The following is a 20,317-nucleotide window of genomic DNA, read 5'->3' on the forward strand; positions in this document are numbered from 1 at the left end:
TTTAATGAATTATAAAAATGATAAATGACTTATTTGTAAGAGTATTAGATTATGAAGTTTTGGTAACAAACAATTGAGATAGATATCAAATCCACTTGGAAACTACAGAATTTAACTTGTTGCTATTACTCTTTAATATGTTATGTCTGACTTAATCTCAATGGTTTCTGCTTTCTTTGAAGAGAAAAAAAAATTAAAAGTTTATGAAAAAATAGTGTATAAAAATGATTTGTTCATCCTTGCTTATAAAAATGATTGTACTTGGTTAAGGCTTTCTTCAACTGTAAAACTTGATCAGATGTATAATATATTTGACTTTGTCTCATTGAGAAATAAACTTGGTGCAATTACAATGTATAGTTTCTATATTTATATTTACATGTAAATATATTATATAACCAGTGAATTACTGTCTGATGAAATAATTATGATAATTTAAGAATGTGTACATTTGAAGAGTTCTCTGTCAGAAAATGTAAATATATTTCATGAATCATTTAGGAGAGATAGTAGGCCTACATTTATGATGTTTTATATGAACAAGTAAATATATATTCTGTTTGTATAAAAGCGTGATAGAAGACTATATAGATAGGTAGGATAGAAAATGTAAATATAATAATGAATTTGTGTTGGATTTGTACATAAAAGAGTTCAGTATTTATTTACTTCTAGTGAGGAACTCTGTTAAATTTAGAATTTTGCAATACAATTTTAATTTTTTTTTAGAGAAAAACATAAGCTTTTTCTTACTTTCCTTTGAAGCCCTCTAGTATATTTCTTATAGTTTTAAAGGAATTGTAAAAGGTGTATAGGGACACTGATATCATCAATTTGCACCTTTCCAATTTTTAATCAGATGTCTGTGGTTCTTGCAATTCTACTTTATATATGCATTTAATGGTGTCATTATCTCAAAGATTCAATTGCAAGAGCCAGAGACATCCGACTGAAAATTGGAATGGTGCAAATGGATCAGTGTGTCCCCTATACACTTAAAAAGTTTAGATAACCTCTTTACAATTCCTTTAATACGGTACATCAAGTTACATGTAACTTGAATAGTATTTTTTCATAAATAGTTTTACTTGTTTCATCTTATAAAGAAAAATTAAAAGAGATGATCAAGAAAACTTAAATACGGAGAAATCTTATAACAGTGTGTTAAATATTTCATCAAACTATATTGCAAATTTTGGTTACATCAGTGTAGCAAATCCAAGCCACAACTAAGCGATGAGCTAAAATTTTAACAAGTCATTTAATCTAGCCTAGCGAATATATACAGATAATTGTTATGTTTGAACTTTATTTTGAGAAGTATTCAGATAATGGGAGATATCATTAAGTGCTCAATATGTCATTTGGAAATGTGCCAAAAAGTATTTATTATAAATGACTTTTCAAATTTGTTCTTGGCAGGTTCTGGTGATAAATTGTTTATGTTATTGTGTAATGTATCTGGTTGTAAATGGGCTTTGACATTAAGATTTCTAGTGTCATAATGAAAACATAAGGAACATAGGTCTATACCGGTCCTTTTACCTACTGAGAAGAACGTAATGCTGTACTGAATACAATACTGAATGTACAAAATATTTTTTTTAATGTTGGACCCCTGCCCAAACTTTTAAACATTAAGTTTCCAATTCTGGAAAGTTACCTTGCAACATGTATTGACACATGTACAACTGTTATCCAAATAATACATGAAGTCTCGGTGTTACAACTAGACAATCATAATATTCTTCAGAACTTTGGATCTAGGCTCTGTGATTTCCTCTTTGTCATAGAACATTTCAATTCATATTTGTGAATCTTGCCTTGTTGGACAGGGTCAGATGGATTCTGGTAAACACTTGTCAATATGTTTTTGTATATGTTGCTTAGAATATGTTGTAAAATTGTTGTATTATAGATATATATGTTAGGTATATTTTCTATTTATTTGTTTATGTCTTGCCTTATCTTTGAGAAATTGGCTTTGTATATGCAAAGGTAGATATTTTAGAAACTTGATGAGTTCTGTAGATGAAGATTCAGGTCTGACAACTGATAAATAGCAGTTATCTCTCTCCCTCTTAAATCTGTGGCCAATTCTACAGGCAATGCCAATTTTGTTTTTTGAAATTTTGACCCTGGCATGACCTACAAAAAGATTGTATCCCTTTTTATTCAAATGTGTTTCTGTCTGTAAGGGTTAAGTAAAAAATCCATAGATAATTTGATTTAAGGACAAAAGCTTTTGTTTAAAGTTAAAGTAGTAATGAACGTGAAATTTTAGGAAGAATGAATAGCAATCAACTAAATGAAAGTCTATTTTAGGTATTTTGTGCTGCTGTCATAAAATAGACTTTCATTTAATTGATTACTATTTATTCTTCCTAGAAATTAATAAACTGTTCATGTTGTGAATCAAACCCATTTGTCTTTGCTGGACTTCTTCAATTACTAATGATTTTGCAAATGTTTGAGTTATAACCTATCTCTGAACATCCAAATTTAATAAAGTGAGTCTGCTATAGTTCTGTTTGTTTCTGTCAGGTCAATACTCAATGTTTCCTATTTTCTTTAGATAATAAAATGAGCTGTATATTTTTGAGAAGCTTCATTAAAAAACATAATTGTTTTATTTCAAGTCATTTTTTATGCGCCCAAATGAAAACGAGGACATGTACTGCCCTCACCCCATGTCTGTCTGTCTGTCAAGCTAGTGTTTTAGTCATGTTTAGATTAACTTTGTATCCATATTTTGACTAGTAATCAAGAAGGAAAATCACATTAAATGTTATTTATTATTCTAATAAACAAAAATATATTAGCACAGATTATCACAAATTCTTGTTAATTAAAGTAAATTAAAAAATGGAATATGTTAGGAAGTTTTGATATATAGAATGTATATAGAATAAATTCCAACATACAATTATATTAAATAATATACATATTCAATACCATTGATATACATTATCATTCCCATACAAGATGGATTCACAAAAAAAGATATGATTTCTAGAACTATATATAGTCAAGCATCAAACATTTTTGCCTCATTATATTATTTACAGTGTCTTTAAAAGAAATAAACAAAAAAAATATTAAATAGTTTGGCTGGCAAATCCTGGTTTTATTTCCTCCATATCTATGAATTATTTGGATTGGTCATGTGATGAATAATATTTAATTAGTTAATGAGCTAATGTTCATAATAAATTATTTTATGATATTTGAATTGTGTAAAAACACAATTTACATTCCGATATAAAGAAATCAAACTAGAGAACTTCATATAATAAATTTTTGGACTTGGATATGACTATGTCCTTCTATGCTTTAAATCAAATAACAATTCCTGATTTATGATCAAGATTTTCACAACAAGCTTATGTATAACAATTTCTAACATTCTTGGAATGAGTTTTTGATTATTTGTCATAAACAATATCGTAACAGAGATTCCATAAAAACCAACAAATTAAAAAAATAACTGATTCAAAAAATAACAAATCCAGTTACAAAGGTAGCACATTATAATGTATATATCTTTGTTAAAATTAGACTCTAATAGATCTTTAAATATCTTAAATTAGGGGCGTAAATCTCCATTTACCTATCAGTACTTACTTTTTAAAACATGAAAGCAGAATTCAATTGACCAACTAATTTTGGATCAAAGGGAACTCTCTGATTACCTTCCAGATACAGTTGCACAAGAAAACTCACTTTTTCTGGACTGAGTTTCATTAACACACTCTCTGGTAAGTTCCAACATGTGTCACCACTTACATTTTGATAAAATATTTTTCCAATTGTAGATGCATCGCGACTTTTATGAACAGTCCAATCACTACCTAGTTCAGCCTCATGAAGAAGAAGTCCACAATCACACCGTTCGTTGTTCCGTAATAATTCAGCTAGTTCACTAGCTCTATCTATCTCTTCATCTGTTGGTCGTGTGTAATAAGGAGTTGATCCACCTGCTGCAGGACAAGGGGGGAGTGGTTGAGGTGGACGATGTCTCGGGTCTGTTAAACTTGTAGTGCTTCCATGATGATTACTTAGATTAGTACCAGGTCTTTGGCTTGATGAGATATCAGATGTTCTCCGTGACAATTCTACAGCTCTCCTACTTGAGCTACCATTTTCTGGATTTTCTATAATAGGCAGGCTTTGGGTACGGTTGCGTCTTGTCAAAGGATGGATAAGTTTAACATTCTCTACCTGTTCCAGGTTTCCTATGCGATGTTTTGAGTAATGTTGTTGTAATGCAGAAAATGATTGGAAGACTATATCTGGTACAATGTGATATCTATAGTTGAAATTTTGTTTAGAAACATAAACTTGAATGTGATGTATCTGACCATCATCAACACTGAAAAACAATAACCATCCAATTAATATTGTTATAACTATCATGTCATTGCCTAATATAGGCCCTACTTCATCTTCTTCAACTTATTGGGCTACAAATTACTGAACTACTGGTACAAATACTTATAAGGCACCTAAGATTTTCCTTTCTCATGTAGACTTCAGTTCCAATAATGGTTGCAGATGTAACCATGATCATGTACATACAAATTTGTGAGATCATTTCTAACTATCACTGGCAAGTTAAACTAAAATAAGAAAGAAAAAGGACAAAACCTCTTTTACCTGACAGACAATGTTAGATGGTTTTCTCCCTTTGAACTAGTTCTCAATAAAAAGGAACCATGCTGTCTGCAATTTTTCTTGATGTATGAATGAGCCTGAAAAACAATTGAATATGATTGGCCAACTTCAAGTGGTTTTAAAGAGGTTTTCTAGGTTTTTATGAATTCTCACTTGGACAGTTTTATGCTCAAACCAGTCATAAAAACCATTATAAATAAGCCTTATCAAAGGTGGAAGCTGCTTTAACTTTTTAAGATAATCATTTTTAACTGTTGTCTGTAACATCAATAATTAATACTGAAGTAGTTATCAAGCCATATCTATGTTGTAAAGACTAAAATAAGCTTATAATATTTTAATAATTACATTTTCAGACAGAAATCATATTATGTACAATAAGTTTTTAAACAATTCCATGTTGTATTTTTTTGGTGTAGTGTACATATCGTGTCTACATTTAATCTTAATTATTAATATAGCAATGGGCTGCACTAGCTGTGAGTAGAAATACAGGAAAACAACTTACAGCATCACTGTTGATCAATTCTTGGTGAAAATATGGTAGCATGAATATCTCATCTGGTAACCAGTTAAATCTAGTACTAGCTTGATGGTTTCTAGGTCTTGGTGTTGCTGCCTCTTTATTTAGTGGCATCTTGATGATTCTGTCATTACAGCTTCAGAAACAATAGACTGATGATGAATTTGTCATTGAATAATGAAAGAAGAGATGTATTAAAGCCTCTATGTCCAGATCCCCTTTGGGTAAAATTAATTGAAATAAGAATTACATTGTGCTATTCAAAATAGCAAATAAAAGACAAAAGTTTTGAAAGAAAGAAAGAAACAACTATATTTTACAAGGATAACAACTTATGTTCAGTTAAGGATCCTTTCTACCAGCTGGTCTTTGGCCAAACCTCTTGGCATCGATCTTTCTGACTGGAATTATGAGTGAAGATGCCTTATTCAAGGTCATCGGACTTTTACACGCAGATCAAGATCGAAACACACAGTCACCATTCACGTAACCGAGCAAGTGACATCATGTAAAGAACTAATGCTCTAACCGAATGTGCTATAGAACCTATTAACTTAAATTAAGGAAAATATAGGCCTATGGTTCAGTGATTTTACATTTAAAATAGACACACTTTCCTCTCAGAAAATTCAGATGAAAATAACCCTACTTTTCTGACTGAAAATTCCCCTCTGTAAAATCATTTTCACAATTAATATTTTTTTCGGTGGTTAACATTTTCATCAACCCAAAGACAATCTAAGACTCTGTGGTTTTTGTAATTCATTAAAGATTGTAGTAAGAGAGAAGTACAGTCAAGTAACCTGAATTTCGTGCTAACCTATTTTTCGTGCATTTCCAGAAAGGATTAATAATTTACATGTGCGACCTCCGGTGACCTCCACATTTGCTTGTTTTGATAAACATGGGTTATCTGTACTATGTTAGCTAGTAGAAAGAATCTAGTAGTTTCAAGCATGGTAAAATGTATTAATGTATCCTTTGACAAATACAAAATGGCGCATTTCAGTTATTACCAAATGTCACCATTTTTTATCAGCCGAATTTCCTTATAATCCCCAGCTGCAATCGGAATTCCAAGTATCGTCTGCTAGAGTGTAGTCAAAAGAATGAAGTCACATGATCAACTAGCGCATTCCGTATCAGCAGAAAAATTCTATGGAACACAATATGGGCCATATTCTTATGTTGTTTCAATGACTTTTAGCAATAAATCATGCTGCATATCTTATTTTGTCAGTCACTATTTTTTTTTTAAATCGTGGTTCTTTGAAAGAATTGTCACTAGTTATAATGAATTGATATTAAAGATAAATACTAAGAGAAGTTAATTATACTATTGGGTATCCATACAACGTGTTTTTCTAGACTTATTTATAAATCATACAGTGTACACGAAAATAGGTGACCCATTTAGCAGCCGTTGTCGAGTTGGTTACTCATGAAATATGGGTCAAAGTGAGGGATTCATAAAGAAAATCGAAACAAACCAATTTCAATTATTTTGTAGAATATCTGAGGAAACATGTAAGACATAAAAAAAAAATTTCCGTTTTTTTACTCTGACCAAATTCGGTGTTGAATCCTTATATGCACGAAAATAGGTTACACCACTGTGCTAGTAGCCCTAATACTGTAATAGGTCTAATTACAGTGTCTGGGTGTGATATACATGTATAACATCAGTCTTGACTCAATCTCATATTACATGTATAGCAGTCAAGACGTTGAAAACTTCGACAAATAAATTTATCATACCTGTTTGAAATTACGGTTCAATTTCAATCATTGACGGCTATTACTTAAATGATTGGTTACAATTTAATTAACCATTTACTGACAGCTGAGTGTAAACAGGAAGTTTAAATTAGAGCTTTTATCATCCAGTCAAACTCTGTTACGCCATTGGAATTGAGGCTTAGTCCCGAATGTCTTAGCCAATATTTATGGTCACTTGCCATTTTTTAATCTCAGGTTATTGGCTCCGTACATAGTAAAGAATTGAATTGTGGTTTGCAACAATATGACAAAAATCGAATTTTTCTACTCTCTGACTACAATGATTTCTGAATCGAATGTTGGCAATCATTTCCGAACGTATTGAAAGATTAATTATAACATAATACTGATAGTCTTACGTTGTGTTTTGGTTAACCACTGGAAAAGTTATTTTTTGTAAATATGATTTCACATAGGGGGGTTCAGTACAAAAAGTAGGTAGTTTTCACGTGAATTTTCTGGGAGTGTGTCAATTTCAAATATAAAATCACTGAACCTTATATTTCTATAGACCCGAAGACATTCTAAGACCAATGGCATAGAATTTAAAATTTCATATAAAGCTTCATGTAGTGAGCCCAGCCCCGTCGTTAGGGTATAGGGTCCGTGGGTGCTAAGCCCCAGGAAACCCTCTTCAGTTCAGCAGAGATCGATTCATATACAGTGCCTTTGCGCAAATTAAAAATATTTTGAAATGTTTTTGGCACCACAAAACATATATAAGTATAAAATCCGAGCCCCAGCACCAATTCATTCCAGACTGAGTCAGATATAGTAGTCCCTCCCTCCTTATACGTATTCTTCCACTAAAATGTTATATTTTGAGATAAAAATAGGCCGCTCAGAACTGGAAATAATTTAAATATGCTACCCAGTTCCATTCACAATTCCATAGAGACCGTTGCCCGTCGGAAAAATGGCCGTGTAGAGGTGAACATTGATGGGGCTTCATCTTTGACTGGCCAATAACACACAATAGTCTATTATATAAGCTATATTCACGAGTCTGAAGGCTGTCTGCAGTGGGTTTCGTCAAATATTTAACAAATAATCTGCCTCATTTCCATCACTGTAAACTGTGAAATTAGTCATGCCTTTGGCCATGCCTTTCAGTCTCTAGCCAGCCAAATTCTGACAACTGTTTTAATCAATTCATAACATTTTTTCTAAAAATACAATTTTTTCGTTTTTAGATTTAATTACAACAATTTAAATTCCAAGAAATTAGTGTATCCATTGGCCACAAAAACTCTATTGATGTCTATGACTGAAGTGTTAAAATTAGCGGAAGTAAGAAACCGGGATTAGTCTCGATTATTCCAGGTTTATATAAAACAGACTTCAGACTACAAAATTTGTTAATAACTTCCTTACATGCCTTAACCATATTAATTATGTTATTAATAGTTATGGCCTTAAATAATTACAAAGTAACAGTGCAAAAATAACGTCTTAAAAGTATTGGATTTCCTTCTTTTTAATATAATAGTGTTGATTTTAGTCTTAATATGTGTAATTAGTCTTCAGAAGTACTAGAAATGTACAAAAAAATCGCATAATTCCTACCAACCTAAAAATTTCACTTTCTATTTCAATGTAAGTTTCAAGAAATGACGAGTTGTCATTTAAACATTAAAACACATATAATTCTGGACACTTGAATTTTGACGATGAGCTGATTAGATAAGCTAAAAATTTCCAGTTTCTGAGAGACTACAGTACAATTGGTACACATGGCAAACCTGTTCCTTTAAACAGAGTTCCAAAGTCAAATCAATTTTTTCAAACACAAATTACTTTAAATTGTGCAATATTCAACTACATATTCTAAAAGATGTTCATCATTATGATTTCTTAGATTGTTGTACAGCTTTTTTAGCTTTAATAGCTTCACACAATTCCTTATATCTTTTCATACAATCCTTTTTACTTCTGGTAGGAACAGCTTCAGCAATTCTTTCCCATCTTTCTGGTGTACTTGAATTAAATGTCTTTAATGCTTGTTCTAACAATTTCTGCTCTTCTGCTGACCATGGCGCTGGATTAGTACCTGTTTGACGAATTTGTTGTTCAGCTACACTTTCAAGTCTTTCACTTGGAACGCCAGATAAACTAGCAGCTGGAGCTGTTTTATGAGTTTCACTAAACTTCTCAAATGCTTTTTTATCTGCTGATTCTTTCATAAATCCATCATTTTTCTGCAAATCTTTTGCTTTAGCCAACACATCCTTAGCGTTTTTACCAAAAGAACTGATATGTTGTTTGATGAACTTTGCTATTACTTCCCATCTGTCTTGTGTCCCTGCAGGAAATAAATTAACAGCTTTAATCAAATATTGTAGCTCTCCTTCACTCCATTCTTTACCCATATCTCTATTATCAGATCCTTTCTTCTTATGCAATGCTTGAACTTGCTTCCTTTTTTCTTCTTCCAACTGAGCATTCATTTTTTTCACCTGAGTTTGGTATGCTGATTTGGCTCCATTATCATCACTAGACTGTATTTGTTCATTTAATTCTTTCAAGTTTACAAGAGATAACAATCGAGCCAATTTATCAACTTCTAATATATTTTTTACTCTTTCATCATCATTGTTAGCAAAATAATTTCTTTCCTTGGCTGAATCCATTAATAATTTTCTTTCTGTTTTTAATGCTTTGTCTTGTTCTTCTCTTTCACGCTTAGCTGCTTCAGCCTTGGCTTTATTTTCGTCTTTAATTTTCTGCTGTCTTCTTTTTTCTTCTTCTTCTTTCTCACGTCGTTCCGCTTCTTCTGCCTCTTGTTTCTGTTTTATAGCATCTTGTTTAGCTTTCTTAGTAGCAGCCTTCTTAGCTTTCTCATCTTCTTTATATTTCAATACTCTTGGATCATTGGCATACGAGTTATCAACTAATTGACGTATTCTGGAAGTTTCTTCTTTTTTTCGTTTTTGACGAGCTGCCTTGTTCTGTTTTTCAATCCATCTTCTTTCATCTCGGTTTTCACCCTTTTCTTTCTCTTCTTCATCCAAATAAGAAAATTCTCTCCATGAATCAAAATCATACCAAAATGCATAGAAATCATCAACATCATCATAGGGTGTGTTAGAATCACCTAATTTAGGCACTGGTGTTTTCTTTGACCATCTTGAATTCATTTCAAATACAGGTCGAAATGTTTTGTAGAACTTGTCTTTAGAATAGGTTTTATTTGAAGGTACTTCATCATCAAATTCAGGATCTACGCTGTCGTAAGACCTACGTTTCAATGGTACACCTAGAGTCTCCCATGCTCTTGTGATACAAGTGAAATAATCATCATCACCTTCTTTAACAATTAAACCTCGTGATTTTCTTTTATCTGGATGATGTTTCAATACTTGTTTTTTATATGCTTTCTTAATCTCATCTTCAGTAGCTTTATATCTTAGGTTTTCTAAACCTAGCACATTATAATGATCTTGGTTCTTCCATTCTTTAGGATTCAAGGACATAAGATATTCTGTATTATCAATCCCATCATCTTCATCTTCACTTTCATCAGAACTGGAACTATTGAGAGAATGTTGTGATATTGAATGTTTACTGTTTAACCTTGATTGATAGCTTTCATACCATCGCCCAACTGGCTCCACTGATAGTATGGTGCACACTGAAAGTTTTTTTATAATCCCCGTCGTGTCGCCATCTCCAGCACAAGGCAGAATTGATGGAGGATCTGTGGTTGTGAGCACTGTGACAGCCATTTTATTTTCTTGTAAACTACCACGATGTTTCTGTTTTCAAAGCTGGCGGACACTTTTCATCCGCCACAAATGAAGAGTCAAATCGGACCAAAGACAACTCGGCCACTTTTTTAAGACAATGTCAAAGACAACTCGGACTCAGATAATGTAAACAAATTGAAAGGAAAATGTTGAAGACAACTCGGACCACTTTGTTTTCTGCCTTCTTTTGAAAAGTGGTCCGAGTTGTCTTTGGAACTTCGTCCGAATTGCTTGTAGTCCGAGTTGTACTCGACTAGTCCCATTGAACTGTAAGCTTATAGCATACAGTTGTATCTAGTCTCTATGTAACTCTATGCCATAGATGTATTATAATAACTGATTATAACTCTATGCTCTATGCTTGTATCATAGAACTGTGTTCTGGAGTCATGTTGGCGAACACTTTTCATCCGTGACAAACGAAGTTGGCCAGCTATTAGAGTGTAGCCTTTTTGATTAAGCCAATTAGCGATGATCAAAAAAATTACATTGTTATAAATCCTACCAAATTATAACAATGCATTGTGTCGCCGAACGTAAATTTCAAGAAATATCTGAATAGAGATGTAGTAACAACAAGACAAAAGAAACAATGGAAAACGTTCATTTTTTTATATTTATAATTAAATCCCGATTCCATTTACACGATATCACGCAATTTGATAAGATAACAGCGGTCACATGCATTCGGTTTATTTAAACAATAAACTGTTACCCTATGGCGGCCAAAGGTTGGCTGGAAAATTGAATAAACGCACGTAAGCGCATTAGCTGTTATCCTAGAGTAACAGTTTATTGCTTTTATTTACGTTTTCAAGACATTCTAATTTTAATGTTTTGATACAAAGACTTTAGTTTGAATTTAAGTAGGATCCATGGTTGTTTACATTGGAGACCGTCTATTTGATATAATTTCGTCAATAAATAATGACGTCATTGGTTGAAATTACTACGCCTAATGTTTTGGTGATGAGGCAACGGCGTTTATGGTGATATAAACGCCACACGAATTTGTATTAATCGATCCAATGGAAAAATAATAACTAATGTAAATATATCTGTGTAAACAGAATGTAAATATAATCTTCGCCCCTTGACGGACTACTTTTATCATTGAGCTTGATTGACGTGAACTCTGAGTACAGGGCGTAGATGTTCCTTCGAACGCCAACACCAGCCGAAATCGACACTTCATTGAATGATAACAGTATTTTCCAAATACCATCGAATGTGCACACTCCAAATTCCAACAATATCATGAATTCTGGACTTATTTCGAACTCGTCTTTCAACATACATGGCCGTCAACTTTCAGGCAGCTTATTGTTGATTGGCTGTTCTCTAGCCGTCTAGGGCGTATCTATTGTTAGTATCAGTTCATTAGCGTTAAATTAAAATCTTTTGTATTTATGCATTTATGCGCCAATTTATTACCTTAAGCTTAAGGTGTTGCTATATTTAAAAAACACGTTTTCGAGTTGATTTAATTTGAAGGAATGGCCATAACATTTTTTTAAGTTTATCACCGATTTATAAACAGAAAAAAACTGCGTACACTTTTGAATAAACCGCTACGGACACACATGAAGGCTAAAAATTCGACGATGAGATGTGAACACTAATACTGATTGGCTTATCTAAAAAAAAAAATCCCCTTTTTGAGATCAGGGCACGTTTGGTAGCAAAAATGGCGCATCTGTCAACATCGAATTTTAAAAGTGTCCACCAACTTGAGTCTTCAGTTGTGGCGGGTCAAAAATGTCTGCCAGCTTGAGGTTATTTATAGACGTCATTGATTTTCAAAATATTCTCGATTATTCCAGGCGTTTTATAAAACAGACTACAGACTACAAAATTTGTTATTATCTCCCTTACATGCCTTAAGTTTATAATAATGTAGGCCTAACAGTAAAAACATAACAATACTAAACATAGCCTCCAAAGCAACAATTTATCAAACCTCTACAATAAATTGACCCCAAAGCACATTTAATACTGACTTTCTCGCCTTACTCTTCTGCTGTGAATAATCATAAGATCGTTCAGCGTGTAAAGAGGGAATATTTGCCATAACAGTGGAAATAACCTGCTCTATTTTGATTTCCAGCAGGTTTACCGTCCCATCCGAATGACTGAACGCGTTTTCCATGTCTGATCTGTATCACTAACAAAAAAACGAAATTAGATCTACAGAGACTTTTGCTCGAATGTCCCTCGAGCAAGCGTCCACCTTCCTGAGTAAAACGGGATTTAAATCTGTTTAGACAGTCTTATGAAGTGTTAGTTCGAGTACTATTATTAAAATACAGAATTGATTTGTATAATATATCTTATTTTCTTCAATGAGTTTTGTTTGAAGCATGTCTAGACTAAATATTACAATAACAGGTTTTATAACATACTTGAAATTATCATACAATACAGGTTCTAATTTAGACAATTCTTGGTAGAAGCAGGAGCGTAATTAAATTTGTTATGTTCGTAATGGACTTGTCTGACTTTTTCAGAAGACAAAACCGACCTCTAGTTCGCAATAAATAGTTTTAATGCCATTTTATATTGGCCCGTATCCACCAAATAGAATTAAACCTAATATTATTCTATTGCGCCCGAATAACATTAATTTTTAATTTGATTGAATTTTCTTGCATGCACCACATAGAATTACCTTAAATAAATTTGGTTAATTAACTCAAAATGGACTAAATATTGGTTGATTTAGATGGATTTGGTGACATTACGCTATTAAAAACATGTTACATGTTACATGCAGCATGACATGTCGATTTTTTTTTTTAAATGAAATTGAATTCAAATCACATTAATTTTGTCATTTATTTGTTCCATCTGAGAGAAGGAAATATAAAGAAATCTTGTATCTAATTCAAAAATTTCAAAAATGAAATCTGTCTTGGTGAGCAAGCTTTTTCACTCTTTTGTCAAATTTAGATTTGGTATATACATGTATAGTGTGTGTGGTTCGAATACAAAATATGGTTTCAATTACAGTATAAATATTATTTGTTAATTGTAAGTTTTTGCACACAAAAAATAGAATTATCTCTGAATAACTTTACCTAAGTATAATGTTTAAGGCTTAAAATAAGTGATTTTATTTGATGCATACGGGCCAATGTCAAACGTAGTGAGTCTTGTATATTTACTCTAATAATTCATCTTGTATATTTACTCTAATAATTCATTTTGTATTATAGTATTATTTACTCTAGTTATTCATCTTGTATATTTACTCTAGTGGTTGATCTTGTATATTTACACCAGTGGTTAATCTTGAACATTTACACTAGTGGTGGATCTTGTATGTTTTCTCTCGTGGTGAATCTATAGTATAATTAATCTAGTGGCGAATCCTGTATATTTACCTTATATAGTTGAAGGATCTTGTATATTTACTCTCGTGATGGATCTTGTATATTTACTCTCGTGGTTGATCTTGTATATTTACTCTAGTGGTTGATTTTGTTTATTTACTCTCGTGGAGGATCTTGTATATTTACTCTAGTGGTTGATTTTGTATATTTACTCCGTGGCGGATCTTGTACATTTACTCTATTGATTGACCTTGTATATTTACTCTCGTGAAGGATCTTGTATATTTACTCTAGTAATTGATCTTGTATATGGTTGATATGGATCTTGTATATTTACTCTCGTGGTGGATCTTCTATATTTACTCTCGTGGTGGATCTTCTATATTTACTCTAGTAGTTGATCTTCTATATTTACTCTAGTGGTTGATTTTGTATATTTACGCTAGTGGTTGATCTTGTATATTTACTCTCGTGGTGGGTCTTGTGTATTTACTCTAGTAGTTGATCTTGTATATTTACTCCAGTGGTTGATTTTGTATATTAATTCTCGTGGTGGATCTTGTATATTTACTCTAGTGGTTGATCTTGTATATTTACTCTCGTGAAGGATATTGTATATTTACTCTAGTAGTTGATTTTGTATATGGTTGATATGGATCTTGTATTTTTACTCTAGTAGTTGATCTTGTATATTTACTCTCGTGGTGGATCTTGTATATTTACTCTAGTAGTTGATCTTGTATATTTACTCTCGTGGTGGATCTTGTATATTTACTCTAGTGGCTGATCTTGTATATTTATGAAAAGTTCAAGATAGAAAGATAGTTTGGAGATCAGAATTGCAAATTTTTAAGAAATTGATTAAGAAGTTGACGAAACCCAGATCACCATTCTTTCCTTCTCGAGAAACCTTTCCATCTAACTGGTTTTATCACAGTTTGACAGCATAAAATGAATTTTTATTACGAGAGAGAGAATAAAATCGATAAAGTGGCCGAGAATGTCATCAACTCCCTTGGTCGTTTATCAGTATTCACAATAAAATCGGCATTCCACTAGGATTTCAACATCACTTAGAAAAGAAAATAGGCTATTAGTTTGTTTGACAGTTTTCATGTCTGAAACGTGGAAAACATAGAATAAGATTAAACATCTTCATTTTTTCCCAATTTGTTTAAATTAATAGGATTACCGATAATCGATATGTGTTATTCCATGTGTTATACAGCCTTATTAATTTTCTAATATTTCACACCACATGCTCTAGGATTATTCCAGCACATTTACTTTACATTACTATTTTGTTTAATAGGAGTATTTTATCGTTTAGAATACATGTACCGGTACCATTTTTTTTTTATCCCGTTTCCTTTTCTCCTGCCCTTGGTTATATTAATGGTTTCTTAATGAACTGAAGGATATTTTTGTTGTCGATTTATTGCACAGTCTTGTCTGTTATTGCCGCTCCAATGGCCAAGAAACAATAGCTTGTACTACCACTGACTTAGTAAAAATCTGTATTTCATGGGCTTTATAAGTAACAGTAGCCTGATATTACCAGTTGCCCAGTAACAATAAAATGATATTACTAGAGGCCTAGTAACAATAGCCTGGTATTACCGGTGGTATAGTTACAATAGCCTGGTATTACCAGTGGCCTAGTAACAATAAAATGATATTTCCAGAGGCCTAGTAACAATAACCTGATATTGCCAATGGCCTAGTAAAGATGGCCTTGTATTACCAGTGGTCCAGTAAAAATGGCCTGGTTTTACCAGTGGCCTAGTAACAATGGCATGGTTTTACCAGTGGCCTAGTAACAATTGCCTGGTATTACCAACTAGTGGCCTAGTAACAATAGCCTGGTACTACCAGTGTCCTAGTAACAATAGCATGGTACTACCAGTGGCCTAGTGACAATGAAATGGCACTATATGTGGCCAAGTAACTATTGCCTGGTATTATCAGTGACCTAGGAACAATAGCCATGTATGACCAGTGGCGTAGTAACAATAGCCTGGTACTACCAGTGACCTAGTAACAATAGCCTGTATTACCAGTTGTCTTGTAACAATTATATAGTCTGGTACTACCAGGGGCCTAACAACAATAGCCCGGTACTACCAGTGGCCTCGAAACAATAGCCTGGTATTACCAGTGGCCTAGTAGCAATAGCCTGGCATTACCAGTGGCCTCGAAACAATAGCCTGGTACTAGCTGTGTCCTCAAAACAATAGCCTGGTACTACGAGTGGCCTAGTTACAATAGCCTGGTACTAAGAGTGGCCTAGTTACAATAGCCTGGTACTACCAGTGGCCTATTAACAATAGACTGTTATTACCAATGGTCCCGTAAAAATGGTCTAGTAATACCAGTGGCCTAGTAACAATAGGCTGGTACTACCAGTGGCCTGGTAACAATTATATAGCCTGGTACTACTAGAAGTGGCCTAACAACAATAGCCTGATACTACTAGAAGTGGCCTAGCAACAATAGACAGGTATTACCAGTGACCTAGTAATTATAGCCTGGTACTACCAGTGACAATACCCATGTACTACCAATGACCCGATAACAATGCCCTGGTATTACCAATAGTCTAGTAACATCATCTCTTGATCATGTAGATCATTTGGAGCCATATTACTGTAAACCTAAAGACTGTTTAAGAAATAGCCAGCCATTTTTGGATATTTAGTTTATATACTTGATATTTTGGTCTCAATATTTTGATTATATTCCAAGACTATGGATTTGTTATTCTAATTTCTATATAAGGCGTCTGATGGCTGGAGCTAATTTTCTGGAAAATTCCATAATCGAAGATATAATCATCGTCTATATAACTACAAAGCAAAGCGGGAAAATAATATCGTCTGATAGGCTATAGTTCGTGACAGATCTAGTGTCAGATTGAAGAATGATCCTGATTAATGTTTCTTTGATTGGAAGTCGTACAAAGACTGACATGGAAGATGGAGCAATTACAAATTACTTTTATCGCAATGATCTTCATTACTTTACATAAATCTATTTTCAGTAATTCCGGTACTACCAAACGTTTAGTATTCATTGGATATCCACAGATGCTTTGTTATAAAAAAATACAAATATTCTTACAACCAAAACCAAACTAGCAGTCGCGAATTTTATGGCAGCTCTAAAATTTTGAGGAAATAAACCAATTTCCACCAAATCTGTTACATTCCAAACTATTTTGATATATAACATCGAGATCAATTACTTTGGCCTATGTATTAGTATTCAAACATCCAATGCGTTAATGTCAAAAATATACCAGGTTTCATTCGAATCCAATTAAGTTGCGGCCTAACAGCTAATCCCGGGATAGTAGAATTCACTACATAAATTAGACATTTCAAAAATTATTACTTATATTACAGCACTTCTTTTGTTGTATAACTGCAATAATTCAATTCTGTTCTTGGCAAATGCTTATCCAAAATAGTCAATGTAGTCGCTGATTGCAGACAAACTAACTGAATTCATCGTAACAACTGATGAAATTGAAAAAAATGAACCATGAATAATTCATAATGTATTCTAGTGAACAGTTTGAACTATTGAACTAATTAGAGCTTATTTAAATGTCTCAGAAGGAGGTCGAGGTGAATTCTATAGCTTTGAGATCATCGAGGTTAACTAACATCAATGTAATACATCTTAATGAATGTTGGCTAAACTGATTCCGGACTTCAAGGGACATGAAGCTATTCCCATTGGGTTATATAATTGAGAAATAAATAGGCAGACAATTGCACTCTTGTATATCTCTATCTCCCAGCCTAGAGTAATCTTAATCTTACCAATTTGAGGTACCAGAAATTTGTGGAACTGGACAGCCTCTTGAACAAAGTTTAAGATTCATATTGTACGATAGGGCCTAAACGTCAATTCATTTGAACATCTCTGTCAGGTTTTTGGTGGAGAATGTATAGTCACCGTGATGCTTTGATTTCATTTTTCTTGTCGCAATAATCAAACCCATTCTTAGAAATATGCATAACATAACAAAATTCAATCATGGATTCACAAATCAAATATGACGTAGTATGGTCTATAAGTACTAAAGTCCAATGTAAATCTCTGTACACACAAACAAGTTTTATTTTTCTTCGATATACCACCACAATACACAGAGCCTATATAAATTCAAGGGGTGAACAAAAAGTAAATAATTTAATGCAATAAGAACATAATTAAATAAATACGAGGCAAGATTTTAACAAAATTTTTACACAATTATAGAAACAAATAGATGTAAAACCATTTCATTTGGACAATTTTTCAGAATTCAATACGATCTTAGAAGCAACCAACACTAAGCAACAGAAACTTGTTTCAGGATAAATTGTCATGCAACGTCTTTCATGCAATCATTTTTGTTTTTTGTTATTGACTGTTTGGGATTTGAAATCCTCAGCGGGCCATTTTGTTTTGAAGTCGTTTAACTATATCTATTTACTTTCATGACAATGATACATTTGCAATACTTCACTGACAGTGATAGAACTATCGGTTTGATGGTATGTGATAAACATAATCTTTTCTTACATCATATGTAATGGACGCTAAGAGTCTAAAACCTTTCATGAGCGGATATTTATTTTTATATTTCCATGTCTAGCGTGTTTTATCATCATAATGTTAGACTTATCACCTCTACTTCCGGTTGCGTGTTTCTAACAAAAACTCCTTTTTATCATGATTGCTATAAATCGTCCGAGATGACTTCCGGATCGGACCGCGAGATAAAACATACACTAGCGGACACAAAGCAATTTGAGCATAGGTCATCCAGGCACTAACAGTCACAATATGTGATGGAATACTAGAAGCTTGTCCAAAAATCCGCCAAAATCCTACTATAGTATATGGAGTCCATAACACAGCAAACACTATTGTTACAACAAAAAATAGCCGAGTTAAATGTTCATTTTTTATAACTTGTAAATTCAAAACACGACCAATATTAGGCCTTTGATTATTCCTGACTATATTCTGGTTATTGTGGTTGATTACGGGATTTGGATTAGGACCACCAAATCCGTTTACCCAATTAATCATTGCTTGTCCGTTTGCACCAGGACCAAAGAAATTCCAATTCGAACTTCGAGCAGGTTGTAACTCTAAAGGGCGCATGCGTCGATGATCACGAAGAAAGATGAATATTCTGACATACAAAAATAAAGTTAACAATATTATAAGAGTGAACACAGTTTTAAATGCTAGAGTATCATTTTTCTTGTAATGCTTGTGGTGAAAGGTACATTGGCCTTCTTCTGCGATAAACACATAGCTGCCAACTCCTAAGACAGGTGGAAATGACATAGTGAAGGCAATTGTCCATCCAATTATGACCGAAATAAGATTGACCACACCTCGGGATCTTTTCTTGTAAAACTTCACATGCACTAAAGATAAATGACGGTCAATTGCAATAGCCAACAACACCATGCATGAACTGTACACAAAGAAGGAATTAGCGAAGGCAAATAGTTTACATGCAGCACTGCCATAATTCCACACTGAACCCTGTAACACTGACGTCATCACTAATGGGATACAGAAGATTGCGCGTGATAAATCCGATACACAGAAACTTAGTAGGTAATAAAATGGCGGTTTGTGTAGATTTCTGTCTCTGATAACAGAATAAGTAATAAAACCATTGACAAATATCCCAGATATTGCTATTAGAACTAAAGACACTGTTTTTAAAATTAAAGCCTCCCTGCTCACGGTATAAGTAGCGCTGAGATAGGAGTCGCTGTCGAATGGTTTGGGAATGTAAACAAGGTTTGGGACTGTCAGAATTGACGGTAAGAATGGCGAAGCATCTGTGGCGTTTATATCCATCCAACTTTCTGAAGTTAATCTCACTTCACTTGTCACTGACGAAACAGTTGTTATGTTAAACAGGCTGTTGGTAATATTACTAACCATGTCACTATTAGCCAGCAGACTTATAGCTTTCGGAGGTGTTCCACCATTATACGTCACTTCTTGTGTTAGATTAAATACTTGGGTTAACTTTGAAATTCTAGAAAATATTGAAGTCACTTCCGACGTACCACCAGAAATATTTTCTGCTTTGTTCGTAAAATTTGGATCACTTATTCCGTACTCCATTTAAATGGCCTACAATACCGTTACCGATGGAGAAAAAATATGGCACTTGGTAGGCCTACCCCTTTTAAGCAATGTATCCTTTTATAACACAGTTACTTTGGTAATCTCCC

The 20,317-nt window shown here is 33.2% G+C and overlaps 3 protein-coding genes across 3 annotated transcripts; all 3 read right to left on the bottom strand.

Moving 5' to 3' along the window:
* Window positions 1–1,850: 1,850 nt before the first annotated feature.
* LOTGIDRAFT_228833 (hypothetical protein) lies at window positions 1,851–5,311 on the bottom strand (the record flags this gene model as incomplete). Its single annotated transcript, XM_009059850.1, has 4 exons — window positions 1,851–2,148; window positions 3,724–4,372; window positions 4,657–4,751; window positions 5,183–5,311. 4 exons carry the CDS (start codon window positions 5,309–5,311, stop codon window positions 2,008–2,010), a joined length of 1,014 nt encoding a protein of 337 aa, XP_009058098.1. The 3' UTR covers window positions 1,851–2,007.
* A 3,524-nt stretch (window positions 5,312–8,835) lies between these two features.
* LOTGIDRAFT_93548 (hypothetical protein) lies at window positions 8,836–10,662 on the bottom strand (the record flags this gene model as incomplete). Its single annotated transcript, XM_009059851.1, has 1 exon — window positions 8,836–10,662. A coding segment is annotated over one exon (1,827 nt), but the record flags the coding sequence as incomplete, so codon positions are not given.
* Window positions 10,663–18,737: 8,075 nt separating this feature from the next.
* LOTGIDRAFT_105214 (hypothetical protein) lies at window positions 18,738–19,934 on the bottom strand (the record flags this gene model as incomplete). The annotated part of the gene is made up of 1 exon (XM_009059852.1): window positions 18,738–19,934. One exon carries the CDS (start codon window positions 19,932–19,934, stop codon window positions 18,738–18,740), a length of 1,197 nt encoding a protein of 398 aa, XP_009058100.1.
* Between the last annotated feature and the right edge of the window lie 383 nt (window positions 19,935–20,317).

The sequence above is a fragment of the Lottia gigantea genome, assembly GCF_000327385.1.
Source record: "Lottia gigantea unplaced genomic scaffold LOTGIsca_4, whole genome shotgun sequence".
NCBI lineage: Eukaryota > Metazoa > Mollusca > Gastropoda > Lottiidae > Lottia > Lottia gigantea.